Source organism: Trachymyrmex cornetzi, unplaced genomic scaffold (genome assembly GCF_001594075.2).
Source record: "Trachymyrmex cornetzi isolate Tcor2-1 unplaced genomic scaffold, Tcor1.1 scaffold81, whole genome shotgun sequence".
Classification (NCBI taxonomy): domain Eukaryota; kingdom Metazoa; phylum Arthropoda; class Insecta; order Hymenoptera; family Formicidae; genus Trachymyrmex; species Trachymyrmex cornetzi.
In genome coordinates this window covers 545,237-565,380 of record NW_017300147.1, presented here as the reverse complement: position 1 = coordinate 565,380, position 20,144 = coordinate 545,237, and the positions used below count along the sequence as shown (strand labels likewise).

The 20,144-nt window shown below is 33.8% G+C and overlaps 1 protein-coding gene across 5 annotated transcripts; it reads left to right on the top strand.

The window, feature by feature from the left end:
• The first annotated feature begins 712 nt into the window (after positions 1–712).
• LOC108768582 (mucin-19) lies at positions 713–19,027 on the top strand. Of its 5 annotated transcripts, XM_018519054.1 has the most exons (13): positions 1,231–1,366; positions 1,566–1,765; positions 3,743–3,886; positions 4,719–4,864; positions 5,127–5,299; positions 5,824–6,094; positions 6,841–6,963; positions 7,124–7,294; positions 7,362–7,522; positions 7,655–7,905; positions 8,116–12,304; positions 17,019–17,184; positions 17,912–19,027. In XM_018519054.1, exons 2-13 carry the CDS (start codon positions 1,708–1,710, stop codon positions 18,230–18,232), a joined length of 6,174 nt encoding a protein of 2,057 aa, XP_018374556.1. In that variant the 5' UTR covers positions 1,231–1,366; positions 1,566–1,707; the 3' UTR covers positions 18,233–19,027. The 5 variants fall into 5 exon arrangements, with proteins under 5 accessions (XP_018374554.1, XP_018374553.1, XP_018374552.1 ...); XM_018519052.1 differs by lacking the exons at positions 1,231–1,366; positions 17,019–17,184; positions 17,912–19,027 and adding an exon at positions 713–740 and having other exon boundaries at positions 1,675–1,765; positions 8,116–12,862; XM_018519051.1 differs by lacking the exons at positions 17,019–17,184; positions 17,912–19,027 and having other exon boundaries at positions 898–1,366; positions 1,632–1,765; positions 8,116–12,862.
• The last annotated feature ends 1,117 nt before the right edge of the window (positions 19,028–20,144 follow it).

Below are 20,144 nucleotides of genomic sequence, written 5' to 3'. Positions count from 1 at the left end.
CCAACATCATATTATCCATTGATTTTGAATATTGTGAATATAGAATGCTAGGATTCACAATTTTTTAAATCTTTAAAATAATCTGTGACGATGTTGTCTCTAAGACTAACACATAAGGCTATATCACCTGTATATATTATAGTTGCTATGTCTTTTCTTTTGTAGCAAAATTGTTCTTTTCGAACAGAGTAAAACATAGTGATAGTAGTTATATAGATGAAAACTGTAATATAAATTTTATATTATGTAAAATTAATGTACACATACAATTAAATAAAGTATTTTATAGTTGTAATAATCAAAATATAATTTATTCATCTATGGACATTAATTCTACATATGAAACTTATTGTATTATCACTTATACATATACATAGTTGTCACTATGTTCTTTTATTGAGCGAAGTATCTTTCTACTTTTGAATTATGGAAAGAAAAAATCATAGGAAAATTTGCCTCTTATAGTCCTAAAACGTTGGAAAACATCCTTTATTGACAGGATATTTTTTTTAAATATCAGATGCTTGTGTAAAAATAAAAGTTGATCGAAATTTAACTTAATTCAATGATGTAACCATCTAGATTTAAGAGGGATTCACCAATACACATTAGTGCTAATACAGCAGCGCGGATTCCAAGCTATTGGATGACTCTCATGTTGCACCGAGAGAACGGAGTTGGATTACGCACGGTAGCAGTTTAAACCGAACGACCGACGCGTGCGTTTCTGATAATCGCAGGTGCGGCTCTCCGGATAAGATCCAATACTCCTATCCAAGACCTATCGAAACGTGACGCTATCGAGATTGCATATCTGTGATACCGGAGATTAATCTAAAAAATATTCGGTAGAGAAGAATATTTTTTAGATTAATCAATCTTACCGTTCGAGCGTACCTTCTAAGATACGTCGACGACAGTTCGTTACAACACATTGATCATTTAATTGTAACGTAGCTGTCCGAAACCGCAATTTTTAACAGTTAGCTGCTTTTACAATTAGCCGCTTAATTTGCCAGACAAAAAAAAGAGGAAAGATGCTTCGCCCGCTCGCTCGCATGTGTTACCTTATTTCGCGATCGTGCATCGTTACGCGTAACACGGAAAGTATCCCGATCTGGGACAGCACCCCACCCGCGATCCAGCGATCCATCGATCCCGATGGCCTCCGGTATCTCTCCCTCTTTTTTCGTCTCACCTTCGCTTCGTTTGTTCGGTGCCTTCCCTTTCGGTCTTTGGTCCTCACTGCCATCCGGTCGAGATCGACAGGGTTTACTAAGAGAGCACGCGTCCTCCAGAAACTTCAGTGTAAACCGCGCACTCAAACTCGAAGGATCATCGGATTCTTCCACTTTGACAATTGAAGGTGCGAAAGACGAGAAAAAAGAAGACCTAATTAATACCCGTTCCATCCTACGCATTGGAGATTGAGGGGATTGCGAATTAAGAAAGATTAGAATTCGACCAATCAGATAATTTTAATTTTAATCCGTTTCGTTCTAAATGGCTGAATTCTAATCCTCAAAATTCGCAGTCCTCAGTCTCTAATGCGTAGTGTGACACAGACGTAACCCATGCGAAATCCCGATGCGCCGTTCAACAGTTTAGAGTGTGATCTCCTGCGTCTTTAGTACCAATCCGGCTGTGATCGATCGCGATTGATCGCGATTTCAGTGTTGCTGATCGGGAATCCTTGTGAAAAACATAATGCGGGGTCGTGGTGTTCTCCTAATGTCATTCGCGCTCATAACGCTCGGAACGGCAAGTAAGTGTGATTCTTGAAAACAATCTTCTCACATATTTTTTTATAAATTTTTGGAGCTGGCGATTGAAGCATTTTCTGCGATTTAATATATCCTAAAGTATTTTAAAGAGTAAATATTTCCTATTCTTTTTACACTGTTAAATTTATATGTATTAATGTCAAATTATACTCAATTGAATCATTTCTATCGGTCGCTAATCTTTAATATAATGTCCCTACTCAACATGTCGTTAATTTATTTATGGAGTTAAACTAAAAGAATGTATTAAATTTGATCTAAATCTAGTTTATTATGACGCTTTATATTTTGACACATGTGGAAGTTATTATATTGTAAAAATAACAAGATGTTATTTAATTCAAGGGTTTGGGTTTATCATTGTTCCTTTGATATCTAACAGTGCACATTATGAGAAATATAAATATCGAACTTAAAACTTAATAATACATTTTTTTAATTTTAGCAATTTATATATGTACAATTTAATTATAAATTTTTAATGATATGACTTGTAAGGATTATGACACTAGTATATTCTAATTTTATGCGTATGTATCGTAAGACGTACGATTATTCGTAAATATCTACGATTTCTTGTAAATTTTATGGCTAGTAAAAAGCTGCCTGTAAAAATATTGTATAAGCACTTAAAAATTCTTACAAGCTTAGAAGAATATGTTACGAGTCTTACGATTCTGCTTAGAGTATAGGCATTCAATTTTATACCACACTTAGAGTATAGGCTTTAAATTTTATATTTAATAAACGTATAATATACCAACATGTGTTTATTGGAATGTAATAGAAAATAAATTGAAATTTTATACGCAAATAAATTTTTAAAGAAATTAATAAATATATCGGCACGTTCCACTTTAACTTTACTGATTTTAAAGAATGTACGTTGACATAAATATTTCCAACCCAATAAATTCTTGATTAAGTTGCGTACTTCCGTAAATAAGGTGAAAATTGAATAGTACATTCACAGGATTAAATAGCACGTATCGACAAAATGTGAATAAATACAATGCGAAAAATGATCTACCGATATTGCGTTACACGCGTATCGGATACGCTGCGTCCTTTAAAGCCTATTCTACAACTACGTAAGCGTAGTTGTAAGTAGTTGTGGTTGTAAGAATTGACCAATCACAGTCGAATATGAAACGAATATTTGACTATAATTGGTCAATTCTTACAACCTCAACCACTTACAACTATCGCGCTCACGCAATTATAGAATGGGCTTAAGGTTGAATTACACAATTGGTGACCATCCCTGCAAGGACGATACCATTTATATCATCAATCGTGTGCATTGACACATGCTCGAAATTCCGATTATACTTTCGAGCCCGACGTAATTAAATCGAATCGACCTTACGAATAAAATACGTGCTTTGATTTAATAAAATTAATTTCCTACAGCAAAGATAAAACATAAAAGGTATGGTACGCTTTTGCTTTTAAATAAATTTTTTTGCACCTGTCTTTAATGAAAAATAATCGTCTCGCTTTTACCTGTCCGATTAAACGTTCAGTAAGCGCAAGTCGCACGTGGCATAAATGACATTTGTAATATTTATATGTGAGAAAATAATGTTTACATTTATGTGAAGAATTTTCGCAAGCATCGTACAATCTGTACGCAACGTCTACGCTCAATCATACGCGCGATAATTGCACACGGTTATTATCTCAATATATCCGGGACTGTTGATTATTAATAAAGCATATGCAATTCTCTTTTTAATCTTCTGCGGATCATCCTTTGAACGCTTCTTTCTTTTTTTAGAGAGCTCACGTGACTATGCAAAAGACTAAGTATATAGTCATAATCGCAATAACGCACTGTGATCAATCGATGATGTCAACTGATTGAAACTTCCGCTTCTCTTGCTCGCTCCAACTAAATATTATTACATCAAATGCGAAATTGTAATGCAAAATCAAAATATTTTTATCTGTTGCAGAATGTCCAAAGAAAAAAACTTCGCCTGTCAGAGAGATTCTTTGCTATACTTCCATCATCGATGTGAAGCTTCTAACCGGCTCTGTGTGCGACTGTACCACTCTGGTACACCAAAATCATGACGTGAGAAATCTTTCGACTTCCGGTAAGTGCAATATTCTAATAACAAAAGGTACACTTTGAGCCGCTCGAACCATTTCAAATTAAGAAATTTCGCTATTAAAAATTTGAACTAATGAATACAACAAGATATTTGTAATAGGGGGAATCGACAAGATCAGTTCAATTCAACACAAAGAAACATCATAAATATCAATAAGATACTAATAAGAATATAACTGATTAGATTTGAGCAAAGTTTTTAACGAACTGCAGGACTCAAACTTATCCCAAAGTGTATTATCAATTACACTGATTTATAACGTTTCTGTTAATACCTAAATGGTAATCCTATTATATATTTTTAGCTGTTGGAAAAGAATATAAAATTTTAAAAAGATCCCATCATTCACAGATTTTGAGAAATTAATGATTTTATTTTTTAAAAACTCTGAAGATTGAAACAATTACATTTTTTTACTTTACCGAATAAGATATATAAAAATCATTATTCAAATTTGAAAAATAGAAATCTTGTAAATCAGCGTAATTATTTGACATTAAATATCAGCAATAAATTTTTATATTTCAATATTTTATTCAAAATTCTACATAAACAATAAAAGAGGTTTCATGTTATTACATTTATTTTCATACACAGTATAAAAAATATTTAAATTCCTTACAGCTATATATTATGAATTTTTGTTTTTGCATAAGAAATTAAAAACAAAGTTCCTATAAAAATTGAAGGGTGATGGAATTTTTTGAAAGCAATATTTTTATTCAGTATAAAGTCCTACAAGAAACATCTACTACTTGAGAAATAAAATATTGATCAAAATTTGTTGTTCAGTATCATAAATAAAACGTTCCAGATATTTCTGACTTGCGGAAATCTTTAAAAGAGATGCATTCACCTCTTCAGTTTGTCATTTCTATAAACGATCCCGCGATGATGCTCAGAAATTCCGCTATGGTACGACAGGAAGCTATCGCTCGAATTATTGCTATTATGAAAGAGGTATGGTATTTTTTATTGACATCTTACCTTCCGAGAAGATGATTTAAAAATTGAATAATTACGTTGTGTGTGTGTGAGGTTGGATATAGTCTTTTTCAAACTGCTATATATATTCAAGTAGTCGTGAATGATTGAGTAGGCTGTTAAAAAAATATTATTTAAGATAAACGCATTCATAAAACAAAATTATCTAAATGCAAATGTTGAATTGTAAAAGTATACATTGATGAGTTGATAGAAAGGAGTCTTTCCTCTGTTCAAGGTGGATGGCGTAGAACTGAATATAACGGCGGGCTCAAAGGAGCGTCTTTATAATTTTATCAAAAGTCTTAAAGACGAAATGATTAAAAAATCTTACGACAAAAGGATTTTCATGGCTTTACCTATAAGATCGGAGGATTTAGCCAAGCAGTTTGACATTAAGGAACTCATGAAGTATGAATTATTTTAGTTGACTCGTTGACACGAAACATATTAGTTCCGGTTCATCGACGTTCAACAAAGTATTTTCATCATTCTTTTATCTTTCAAATTGTTTCTTTCTTTTATAATTGTGAATTTATAAAATATTAAATTGTATAATTTCAACTGATACAAATAGAACGAGTTCGTTTAAATAATACATTATTATAACGCAAGTACAACTTGTATGGCTCATTGCCTTCTTATATATACCTCTAATTTAAATTTTTAATTACCCCCCATGAATCAGGTGGGATGTGACATACCCCAGCAAGATGAATTCCTATAACTTTCTAAAAAGTACCGCGCGCATGTTGCCGGTTTCGTGCAACTGGAAAATGCGTTATTACCAATCATACTAAATTATAGTATATTTATGGTAAAGTATAGCATGGGGTATGAGATGTACCCACATATGATCCATGTTGATTTTCTACCTGGTTCGCGGAGGATTAACTAAGCTTACTAATATTCTAATTTATTTTTTTTTCTATTAGGTATGTTGACCTATTTACACTGTCAACGGATTACATGACGGACGAAGACGGAGCCTTCGTCACCTTTCACCCCTCGCGTCTGATAGGACTTTTCGACATGCTGAATACAGACAGCTTGATAGACTTAATAAGTGGATTAGGAGCACCCAAGCAGAAGATCATGATAACCGTGCCGGTCAATGCGTACAAATTCACTTTGAAGAATCCGGACGAGAATGCCCCAAGATCAAAAACTACGGAGAAGGAGCCTGTGTCAATCGATCGTAAAGAGGTGTGACGTATTTTCTCGAACTATGTTTGCTTATGATTTCAACATTTTACCTGGAAGAAATACGTGTCCATTAAAGATCGCAATACTCGGGCGTAGAGATGACTACTATAAAAATAATAACTTATACAAGTTTTGTTTATTAAATTAATGTAATAGTTGAATAAACTATTTTATTTATAGTTAGATTATTATAGTTGCAATAATTATAAAATATATTATAGTTTAGATATGTAAGTACATTTATTCTAGAAACCCTGTAATCAGAGTCTGGCCACGACGTAGTCTCATCTGTGATTAATCCGACATTTTTCTTCAATTCACACCAGTTGTATTTCATTATTCAGCTTTTTGACGATAAATGTTGCAGAAAATACTGACGTATCCAAGCATTTTTACTCAAAAAGAAATATTTAAAAGAGATATTATGTGAAATCGAGAAAAAGTGGGACTACACAGAACTACGACGTATATTCAGTGCGTGTTTACTTATTAGACAGTTATGAAGCTTATAAAATTGCCACATTTACAACGCCATTGCAGAGTGAGTAAGAGTGAGATAGCACATATCCGTCTCTCTCGCACAATTTTAAAGAAAAATTCCGGACATTCTCGAGGTCATACTCTGATTATACAGGGTCTCTAATTTATCATATAATTTATATAAAACTTATACAGTTGTAACTTTTATAGCTGCTATTACTGTTTTCCTTCGAATGAAATCTATTTTTAAACTATTTATGTTGTAGCTCTGCGAAACTATAAACAACGGGGAATGGATCGTAGAACGAGATGAAGATCTCACGGCGCCTTACGCATTTCAAAACAAAACGTGGATTGCTTTTGAAGATAAGATTTCGGTCGGAATAAAGGTGTGTACGCGGATTTCCCAGTTGCTCACTCTTATGTAAAAAATGAATTACGATGCCATTGTTTAAGATTAAATAGATTATAGAACATCTTTCAAAATCTATTTAGCTTTTATAAAAGCAACCGATGTTTGTATTGTCTATACGTCAAAATTAATTTCAGGGGAAATATGTGTTTTTGCGAGACTTGGCCGGATTGGCCTTGCGAAATATAGAAAATGACATGGAGACCGAGTGCGAAGTACCGCTTACGCAAGAAATTTATCATTCCTTCACGGAGTTTAGAAAAAAATCAAGACGAGCTATACTCAGTGCGCTAGAAGATGAGCTTCATGTGTGTGTGAGATTATTTTTATGTCAAATTACTGTTCCTATCTTTAATAATTCATTGGAAATTTCAGCAAATGCAATTTTCCTATCCAAATCATGCGAAAACGTCTAGTTTCCGTGTCACTCGGGTTGTAGACACGGAGGGGCACATCAGAGCCGTACGCGAAAACACACAAACCGAATTCGTTTGCAAACGTCAAGGTTACTTCGTCCATCCAAAAAGTTGCAATAGGTAGTTATTATGTATACCTAACATCAGTAATAACCGTATAAACTGATTAAACAAAAAAAATCACTAATATGAAACTTGGATTTCTTTATGTAGGTATATACCATATTCAATATAAATAATGTTTTTTTATAGATTCTATCGCTGCGTGAAATTCAATCAAGCGATAGAAGACTATTCCGTTTTCGAATTCGATTGTCCAGCTGGACTGTCGTTTGACGAGCACACGGAAGTTTGTGTTTGGCCAGGCTCGTTGCCTGAAGGCTCACCATGTCCTGGCAGCAGCGAGATTGCCCCTGTTACCCCGAAGAGATTCGAATGTTCTCAACCCGGTTATTATGCGGATCCACAAAATTGCCGTTGGTTCTTTGCTTGCATGGACTTAGGTGTGTTACATGTTTAATGAATTATTCATGCACTCGTATATAAATTTTATGTATTATCCAAAATCGTTAAAGAAAGCATTATAATTGCAGAACATGACGTATTAATTTCATCGCTGCAAAACATAATTATATAGTATTTTTTCTTCAAATTTGCAACGCACATAAAATAAAATATTATATAAAGTTATGTAATTATGTCAATACTGACAGGTGGAGAAGAACTAACAGCATTCGAGTTCCGCTGTCCGTACGGCTTGGTATTCGATGAGAAGAAGTTAGTGTGCGAGTGGCCTTGGCTGGTTCCAGCTTGCTCGGAATCTAGATCAGGCTACACTAGACACGAATACAATTATGGAAGCTACACTCCAAGAACCTCTATTGGCGTTGGAGCTGGCGGTTACGTCACCAGCGGTTTACCAGAATACTCTGTGACTGTAGGAACGGATTACTCCGACATAGATTATTCTAGAACAACCGATACCGGTATCCACAGTACAAACTATTTTGGAACCACTGCGGGAGATGTTGGTAGACACCCTGGTATTGTGATTTCTGGTCCTGGACATGTAGGACTGTCCGGTGTAGTCGGTACTGATTATTCTAAATCCACCAAATATGGAGGAGCAGTGTCTTCTGTTCCAACGTATAGCAAATCACCCGACATACAGATTAGTTCGGTACCATTTAGTACAATCGTCGGAGAAGAACGCGGTATAGAATATTCTACAACGAGCAGCAAAATTGGCGATGGATATACTGGATATACTACTGTATCTACTGGCCAAGATGGCTCTGGATACTCCGTATCTACTGGTGGATTTAACACTGGATTTGCAAACAGGGGATCATTGAGAGGCGTTGCTGCAGACTTTTCCGGATCTACACCAAGAGAGTACTTCGGAACCGCTAGCGGAAGTCATTCAGAAGGGACTACTGCAAGTTTTTCCGGATCTACAACAGGAGAGTATTCTGGAACCGCTAGTGGAAGTCATTTGGAGGAGCAAGGTGTAACTAATTATTTGGGAAAACCTATCTCAAGGTATCCTAATTTGGCAAATGGTTATGCAGGAAGCGTTAGTACGAGTAGTCCGATAATAGGTACAAGTTATTCGAGAACTCCGGGAAGTTACTTCGAATCTAGATTACCTGGATCATCCATTGATGTCCACGTACAATCTACTAGTCCTAAATATGATGGATCGACGAATGTATACGCAGATTCCAGCACGCTTAATGTTAATGGTTTCTCAACTTCTACCGGTGTCTATCCAGGAACAGCAAGACATCAACCGTCATTCGGTGAAACTGGCCCATCATTCGGATCTGTATCTTATCCCGGTGCTAGCGGCAAAATCGAAATAACAGGATCGACTGATAAAGAATATACGGGACCAACAGCATACAAAGGACCGACTGGTGCAGGATATTCCACAGCTACGGGCGGTATCAGCTCTGGCTTTACTGAAAATGACATTGGTGTGTCAATTAAATCTGGGATAGGATCAAGTTTGCACAGTACAACGAGTTCAAGTCAAATCCCAGGAATTAATTTTGTTAGCGACGTTCCAAAATTTAAACTGGAAACTTCAGGAATTTCTACAGCTTCCGGGCAAGTAAGTTTTACTCCTAGACCAACAGGAACTTCGACAAACTATAGATATGATAATAAGGAAGGATATACGATCCCTGTACTCGTACAACACGAAGAGCCCTCGATTTATTCCTCGGTCGGAACAACTGGAGTCAGAGAAAGAGACCACGTCGGAACGACTGGAACGAGTGGAATCGGTTTAATAAGTGGCTACGGAAAAACTAATTTAAACATAAGTATCTTTGGCAATGAGATTCCTACTGGTTACGATATTCAGAAAAACACTCTTAGTGCTTTTCAAACTGGAGCTACTAGCAGAGACGGAAGTAATACCATTGGTGATTTCTTTTCGAGGACCGTATCCAGTCACAGAAATGTTCCTGGAGCGGTATCAACTCCTGCCATTAACCAAAACGTTATCCTAACCGGAGGAGGTCGACCTGGCTACGTCGCCCCTTCTGAAACAGCGGGATATGTGAGTAGTGATATGAAGACTATAAACGTTGGATCAGCTAGTCCAGAAACTCTAATATACGAAAAATCCGAAACGCCAAACCCTACGATTCCAATAAATGGTCCTTCAACTGCTGGTATCTTTTTGAAAGATAACTTTACTCCCAATATTAACATCTTCGGACAAACGGCTCCTGAAATATCTATAGGTAGTTTCATTCAACCGGATTCGACAATCAAAAGCTCGACCCATAAATCATATGAATCGCAATCAAGTTATCATGGCATCAGCAATACCCCTGCGAGGGGTTCAATTATCTATTCAAGTAGCACTCCAAGCGAAGACTTGATACCTACAGCTCCTCAAAGCTATAGAACTGATGAAGGACGCAACACCGTCACGTTCAATTCCGCTTACAACACTAACAAGTATACAGAGAAAGATATTTCGGACTACAGGCTAACCAGCACTAGTCTTCCCGATTTAATCGTATCCGGTAGAGTAGAAGGTACTGATGGTATTTACGATTCTAGATTCGGAAACTCACCTACTTCAGGATATTCTTTGAGTAAATCGGCTGTTTTCACACCAAGTGGATTTACGAAGACTGGTCCAACCAGGACAGGTATAACCACTGCTGTTCTCGGAGGTGGTGGTAGTTACTCAATAAGCACAGGTGATCGTAGGCCTACTTATAGCCCCGATAATATCAGCGAAAAGGCATTTGAAGGGAATGTCGCTGGATATACTGGTACATCGTCTACTGACGATCTGTCCGTTACTTTGACTTCACCTGGCTATTCCTCGAAAGCTGTATCGGATGCTCCGGGTGGTCGCTTCACCGTACAATCAGCTACTTCCGGCTACTCGTATCCTAAGCCAACCATTAAATTTGGAACTAGCGGTGCCACGTTCTCTTCAACGCCAATTGTGTTGGCCGAAAGTAATGTACCGATCACGACGTCGCCGCCGTCTTTCAGCCGCTTATCAACGTCGACAATCAGACCTGTAACTCATACTTCTGAACATCCAGAAATTTACAAAACGACTCCTTTCGAATCGTTTAAGATTCCGGTGGCTGTTCCAACCGTCAGACCTGTGATCGATACCGGTTACAAGATCTCTCGACCGATCTCTCCGACAACCATTCCATTGTTAAATGATGATCAATTCATCGAAAGAACGGGCGGTTATCAGACTGCGTCAGTATCCATGTCTAACATTGGTTTAGGAGTGCCTTTCCAACGGACCGATTCAAGCGGCCAGATAGACCATAGCTCCTCATTGGGATATCTCCCACCAAAGTCGATTGAAGCTGGCGTGACTGCGTCTACCACAAAATACGACTTATCTGCAATAACCGCACAACCAGAGCTCATCGGATTAACATATAAGAAACCTTTACCGATCTCTGACGTTACGTACAATCCTTCCTCGTTCCATTCGCCCACCACATTCCGGCCTTCCAACATATATTATTCCAGCCAAGGATTTTCGACTACTCCGTTTTCTCTAGGGACAATCCCTAGAGGTGGCTCTCCAACAAATTTGGATAGTTCAAGAGATAAGATCAATAAACTAACTACAAACTGTGACAGGGGCACCATCAAGTACACGCCACCCAAGTATGATACTTATTCAAGCTCCGGATATGGCATTCAACCTTCGACATTTTCATACGAAGTTACTACAAAGTCGCCTGAAGGCAAAGGCAAAGTCATCGTCAAGTGGAGCGATCTTCATCCACTTCTTTTAGGTAAACTTGGGGCAGAGTGCACGTGCAAGGCCGATCCCTTTGCCAATCTTCGCGGTCCAGGAAAGAAGCAGATCGATTCTTCCAAGGGCAAGGTGAATCTGGCCAACTATGACTCTTCTGAAATCTACGTCGATCTCGGCTACTCTGAAGAGGATGACTATTCTACCAACTACAACGTTTTCCCAGCGCAGCCTTTCAAGATTAGTCCACAGGAAACGACGACCGTTTCGACCGATGTACCATCATCCTCTTACTTACCTACGATAGCTGCCAGAACATCCGCGAGGAATTACGAGTCTCGTTCGGGTCATCGAATGGGCAAAAAATTGGAATATGAAGAGGAAAATGAAGAAGAAAAGGAAGAATATGATGACGATCCTGATCAGATAATTAATGGTGTCACTGATTGCGCTAGGCCAGGTCTCTTCAGACATCCCGGACTTTGTAATAAATTCTACGCTTGTCACTGGGACCAGTGGAAGAAAAAATTCACGCTTCACATCTTTAATTGTCCTGTTCACTTAACGTTTGATTCAAACGAGGGCGCGTGCAACTGGCCCAGTAAAGGACCAGCTTGCCAAGCCAACAATTTATTAGTGTAAATGCGTCATTAGACTTTTATTATCGGTTGATTTTATTATCAGCGTCTTCTTTATATCCTCATAATGTTCCTCCTGAAATTCTTTTTTATACATGATAGAATAGAAGAAATCAAAATCTAATTGTATATTTTTAAATCACTTTTAATATATTTTAAAATCATTTTTTAGATCGATTAATTTGAAAAACCAATTTGCCATTACACAATAAAACGTTGCGAGTGCAGTAGATAGCATGTTAATTGTAAAAATAACGAGTGATTGTTACTTTCACGCGAATTCTCGGCCTTGGATTTCTTTCAGAATTTATCTTAACACCCAGATTCCCAAACGTTTGCATTGAATAGCATCGATAAATATCTCGTTGAAGTGAATCTCTTAGCATCGAAGAGGAAAGTCATAGGAAGGCGAAGACTTGTTGAGATGTGAAAAGAAAACCAAATTCAAGGCGATCGAGGTACTGCAGGAAAGCGTCGTTGAAGTGAAAGTAGTCCGTGCTTGTTGATGCAAATCGCAAAAAAAACTGTTAAATATCAATATATATCACTTATATTTCTATATTCCGAATTTATTTAAAAGCTATCGAATCATTTCATGGTTTCTATATAAATTTAAAATATAAATAGATTTTTCCGTTTAAGTTAAACTAATATCGATGAGTAGATGAATTTTTTTTAATCTTAATGACAATCATACATCAACAGTATACGTCTTTCTTTGAAAAAATTAACAAGGCAAGAGAACGTCGAATTTTGAGAACACGAATAAATAATAACGCTTGTTCTTTATTTAATTTTTAAATTTACATGTTCTATAAAAATTTTACGTTTTCGCGAAATTTAGTGTGTAGATGACAAATACTTATTGTTATAATAGGCGAGTGACCTAACATCTTTTGCTATTTTATCTGGCGTAACGATAACGATAACGTGTTGCACGACTGATATTCTTCCTGATCGAGTTCGCGCTTTCTTTTCCGATTGTCTTGATAATTTTCTGACATTCTTGAGATAATTATTTTAAATTTTCTTATATACACACACTATACATACACTAAGCTTGTCTTGATTTTCCGTTCCTATCTTATTTTTCGTATTCTCACAAAATATAATTTATCCTTTGCTTATTAAGAAAACATAACGATAATGTCAACGTCTACTCTTTCTACGGTTTTAACAGCACTTTAATTACCGTGCCATTTACCGAACGGTTAATTAAGTACTGTTATGATCTTAATAAAGTAATGAATTGCAACCAAAGTGCATTTCCATTTATTAGCAAACTGACCTTTATCCTACTGAAATATTGTAATGAATTATTTTGCAATTCAGTGCCATTATTAAAATTTCATTGGATTACAATTTTAACGAAAATATATACGTATTACAAGCATTAATATGATATATAATGTTAAAAAATTTATATCAAAAGATATATTTAAAAATATATTTTCTGACATTAATTTTTTAATATTATGTATTAATTACATGTAAAAATATTATAAATACTTTTACAAATTTTAAAAAAGATATTTAAAAAATATGTTGTTATAAAAACACGTATTATTCTCCTTTACAAAGGATTATATTATGTGTTTATACCTCTCTGCTTTTAGACTTTTCCATTTAAAAAATTAAATAACAAAATGTTGTTTTAAATGGATAGATTTTGATTTATATCCATTTATTTTTCAAAATTGATCACTCGTATCCCGTTGCTTTTAGAACATTTGTGTCAAAAAAGTGTGATAGTTCTTTTAAAACCTTCTTCTCACTGATTATTATGAGAAGCCGTCACTACCTAACCAACTAACTCACCAGCGGCTGGAGTAGGGTTAGCGATTACCAATTAGTGAGAAAGAGAACACTTATTGCGGTGAAACAAGACACAAAATGAAAGAAAAGGCTGGTGTCGACGCGCGATTCACTAGTCGAGCTAGAAGGTGATATAAAGGCAGACAGAGGTCCGATTCGATCTGATTTGTCTTAACATCAGCTGAGGAACCAATCTAATAGCGCGAAATCCGTCGCTGCCACACCACATTTTACCATCATGTAAGTCTGTTATTTATTTTACTGTTATTTAAAATAAAAAATTATTTTTCCTCAGTTTCGTTAGGTATCGATTGTAACGTTCTTTATCGTGTTGTAATGAACATACCGCGCGTTTCTCCATTTCAATGAACATATAATCTTACAATCAATCTTAGACTCGGTTGCATTAACTTTAATCTCGATTCAATTTACTCGTTATCTTTTCCTAATTCTAAGAAGTAAAGCCCAGAGTTTTTTATTATCTAGTTAACTTATAGTTAGGCTTAACCTGATGTTTATCCAATGGGCTTCATCTATGATCCGATGATGTCATGGATGAAGTCCATTGGGTGAAACAAGGTTAATTTTAATCACAAATTAACCAATAATGAAAAACCGGACTTTAAAATAAGTGAAACCGAGATTAAAGTTAATCTTACATTAAGAAAATCAGGTCTTATTCTATTAGATTATGAGCTAATTTTTAAATATAATTTTTAATTATAATTTAGATTTTTCAATATCAAGTTTTTTAATGTTAGAATCAAGTACAAATGATTTTTGAAAAATATTTGATAAATAAAGATTAAATTTAAGAACTAATTAAATTTTCCTTTGTCTTTCCCCTGTCATACAATTGTAAATATAATTAAATAATATCGATCAAATTAACATTTTATTATATATTTCTGTAACGATAATATAAATTTAGTAAGCATAATTTTGATTTATATGAAAAAATTTCCAAAAGACAATTGCAATAACAATATATATATATTATAATAGAAATACAAATCAATCTTGCAAATACGTACAGGAAAGAAAAATGCGATAGTCGTCGACCTTGCAACTAGCATCACACTTTGCAGTTCCGATTACTAATAAATCAATACAAATGATCATCTTTATTTATCATTACTAGATGTTTTTTCAATATATTGTAATCGCGTTATTAAAAGGCAAGTTCAAAGTATTATGCACAGTGTGTTTCGATCAATAACTTGATTTTTAGCTTCAATCACACATATTAATATATTTCGCTTTCTTTTAGCGACAAAAATCGATTTGCTTTATGTGGACACAAATTTCATATTCCATATTAGAAAAAAAAACATTAAATTTTTGTATTAAATATTACATTGTGATAATATTGCTTACTATTTACAATAGCACATTTTGAATATTTGACTTATAAAATATGTGATGAAAACATGATATAAACATTTTGTATTGCAAACAATGCAAACAATTTAAATGTTCACTAAATACAGAAACATTTAAATTTCGTACGTACAAAATTTCATTACTAAAATTAATTTCTGATATTATTATTACGTGTTATAATCTATTCTTCAATTATCAGAACGTTTCACAAAAGTTATAAAAACTTTTTATATTTTAATATATTTGTCCGAGCATCCAAGCATTAGTAACAACAATCTTTAATAGGGATCTTTTTTCTACAAAAAAGATTATATCAGAAAATAGAAAATAAAAGATACATGTGAAGAAAACGATGAATCTGAGACTGAGAAATAGCCGCAAGCAGTGAAAGTAGCGCAAACCATTGCACCGACTGAACTTTACCGAGAATGGTCACATGGCGATTAAACGTCAGACGAGCAGAAAAAGAAACGATACGAGCGTAAAAAAGTTCTTGCGCATATCCACGTGACGTATTGCATAATAACATGTTGTCGCCTCGTTCGCATTGCTGCTAATTCCCAGTATTGTAACTCCAAATCGCAGTTTCAGCTTGGATTTATTTATAGATCTGTATTCAAAGATCCAACTAATTAATTTTATGCACTCTATTCTCATAAAACAAATGAGATTTTTTTAGCTTTTTTAGTTACATATATTCACTTTAGAAAAAGAACTATCCATTCTATCGCACTCCAACGTCCTATACAGAATAAATTGCAAGGATTGCAATGCATCCTACGTGAACACAGAAATCACATCAATTGGAACACGACTCAGTCATCATTGTACATAGACTAGAATTCTCCCATAAACTTAATTGGGAGAATGTAAAAGTTTTAGACGAAGAACAATTTTTAAATAAAAGATTGACACAGAAATGATTTTTATTAATAAACAATTACAGGGACTCAATATTTAAAAAATGACACAATCTTTCGACTCTTTGTATTCTAATTTATTTACAAGGACTTGATACTTCCCTCTCTCTATCATTTGTTGTCAATGTCTATATATAGTTTAACTTTTGATCATATCTTTCACAAGAACTCGTACGATCGAGAATGGTTGCGTTGACTAAGAAACTCGTCTAAAAATGACTATCATGTAAGTCAAAAAAGTAATTGTAATTTATCTATTATTTATTAATTTTAATTTTTTTAGTTTCTCTTAGTTAATTTGGAAATTAAATGAAAATACAGCCATAAGCCTAGATGCCCAACGATAATTTTACACGACATCGCTTCATGTTCCATATTTGTATTGCTTCAATAAATGTGCGTTCTATAATGTATGACAATACAGGATCGAAACGTCTATTGTATTACTTGAATAAATTTATTACACGCGTTCATCTTGTGTTTGGCTCTTTTATAGGCATTAATTTTCTTTGATTTATTTTTTATTATTTATATGTTTATATAGAATCAAGTTTAGTCTCGCTAATTAATATATATTCGTTCATTTATATAAATAGGGTGGTGTGGGCGGTGTTGATATTGGCAGCGGTCGTGTTAACCGATGCAGCGGTACCAGATCCACCAGAAAATTCCGGCATCACCACGATCGGCTCCAAAAAATTGGCAACTGCCGCTGATTGTGCCGGACTTGTCGCCTTCTCTGCAATCCAAGGGTCAGTAAATGTGAGTAAACAACATGATAATAATATTATATGTAGCATGCTTAATGAAAGTTTTCTTCAGAACTTTCATACGAATTAAGACACTTCAAATAAGGTCCTGAAAATTTCTACATCTTTTCTTAGAATATTTCATATATATGAATCCTATAAATATTCCAGGATTTCTAAGATTTCTCATTTTATAATTTCTTAAAAAATACCCTAATCTTTTTCAAATTTTACAAGATTTCGTCAGAAATTAAATATGGAATATGAGAAATCTTAAAATTCAGAATTCACATATAAATTTTAGAATTCATGTATATGAACAATTCTAGAAAATATGTTATAGATTTTCTTCTGAAAAATGGTTCAATTTATGTAAAAAATTTAAGTTTTTTTAAAAAGATATAAAATTATTTTCAAAAATTCTGAAAAATTTTAAATTTACATAAAAATTTTAATAAATCATAAGAAATATTCTGAGGAAATGTTTTTTTTAGTCAGGAACAATAATAACTTTAAATTAAAAATATAAGGACATATATCTGCCAACAAGCAGGATTAATTTTATTTTATTTAAAAAAAAGTAACCTTAATTTTAATAAGAATAGAAGAATTTTTTGATGATAGAAAAAATTCTAGTTCTAGATTAGTAAACTAACCTCCCTCGAAATAAAAACTTAGTTTTAAATTCTATATATTTTTTATGCAGTTCAAGAATAATTTATAGGTGTAAATGTGTACAGGAAGCTAAGCTCGTTCTCGCCGAGACGCTAGTAGACAAGGGAGTCGGTTACGCGGCACAAACAGGTATCTTCACCACGCATTGTCCTGGCCTCTACCAATTCAGTTTCGCCGGATACGGTAGCACGGATCTGCGGCTGACATTGAAACGTAAACTGAACAAATCCGACAGTTGGAGAACGATTATCAGTGTTGGTCCAGGTGGAGGAAGCAATCTCGTCCTGCTAGACGTCGAAGCCGGTGATCAACTTGCCGTCTTCGTTGAATCCGGGAAGATCACCGACGGAGCCAGTTTCACGGGTCACCGCGTTTATAAAAGATAAATCATAATCTTGAACAAATTCAAGATACCGATCACTATTATGGAAACAAAATTGATGTTATAATCTAAATCTCAGTCTAAAATGATTATTGATATACAAAGAAATAATTGAAAAAATCTTGAAATACCATTTTCAGTTTAAAAAAGTGTGTTTAATAAGAAAACTTTCTAAAATAATCGTTATAAAGTTTTGAATATTTTATAACTCATTTTTTATCCTCTGATTAGTAATATTTTGAATTGGATCTTTTAAAATTATAAAATATCTGATTAAAATTATGAGATACTAAAACATGATGTCAAATTGAAAAATCGTCAGAGTATCATTAATTGCATTTAAAAGCCATTACAAAAACAAAAAAAAAGGGATTGAAACGCTTTTGCAAAATCCGAGTTTTTCTACAAACAAGAGCTTTGCTTGTATATTGAAATATAAGTTTTGATTCGTAATTCTAAAGCTTCTCGATGAACTTAATGTTCTGTGATAGCTATTTCATTTCGGAATAAAAAATTTAATTGATTTTTATAATTTCTTGAAGTAGAATAATAAAATATTTAATTATTCTGTACATCGAACTTTTCTCGTTTCCAGTTTTCGCCTTGCGTTTCTTTCAGTTCGCTTTCTAACATTTTTTGTTCACATTAACTTTCTCCTCGTCTTTCAATTCATTTTCCTCAATATATCATTGCTTCCTTATTTTCTTTGCTACGATAACGCATGATTAAGGAGCAACTTTCTCTGTGCAAAATGTACGCGTCCCTTTCTTTCTATATTTCTTTAATTAAATTTACTAATCTTTAAATAAATTTTCTCTCTAATCTTTATTATTTTCTAGTCTTCTATATCTCTCTTCCGTAAATTCTTTTTTCTTATTATTCTTCTTTCTATTTAGTTATGCATCTTTAACTTCGTCATTTTTTATTATTTCTTTAGCTTTATTAAAATTCTTATATTTCTATTTCATATGTATTAATTCTTCATCTATCTTTCCTTCCCCTGTCTCCTTTTTTATTCTCTTTAGAATTTTTTAATCTTTTTATCATTAAATCCATATTAAACTTTTAGTCTCTCTTATGAGCTTCAACACTTTTCTTTTGACATATATTATCCTTTATTTTTAAAACTATTTTTCGTCTTATTATCTTCCTGCAGAGTTTTAATTTATTCTTTTTCTTTTATTTTTCCTGAAATTTTATTTACATTTTAACGAATTCAATATAATTTCTTAAATCTAGTTTCTCATTTACTATTTCTTTGTTTCTCTCTCTTTTCTATTCTTTTTTTTTTCTAAACAATACATACATTATATTTTTTTCTGAATTTTCTTCTTAATCTTCTGCCTTCTTCTTTTTTATAAGTTTAATATATTTTTTATATTTTTGTATAATTCTGTTTCTAGTTTAGTTTAAATATAAATTGCTTGCTCAATCTCTTTTTTCGTCTTGACCTATGTTTATTTATCCACGCAACAATTCGAAATCATATGGACATCCAAACGACATTTGTCATATATGGACATATCAAAAATTTCTAAAAACGTTCAGTAAACGTCCTTCGTACGTACAATGTACCACCCAAAGACATCTAATAGACATCGTTAGTACATTCAATTTCTAAGGACACAAAAAATTCTAAAACTATTCTTGTTTTCTGGACTGTGTAAGTTACTGGGAAAAAAAAAGAGAACCGAACAATTGTCATCAGCAAAGTCCGAAAACTATCAAAAAAATTTATTTATTTTCATTTTAGTTTCCAATTACAGGAACTCACCTCTAAGGCATCATTTTATTATCATTTTACTAAAACATCAGTAAAATTTTTCATTGTAAAAAATCTCATAATACTGCGCCTTTTACTCTATTTGATGTAGTTTTTTAAATACAAATATTATAATTAAACTCTGCTGCGTCCA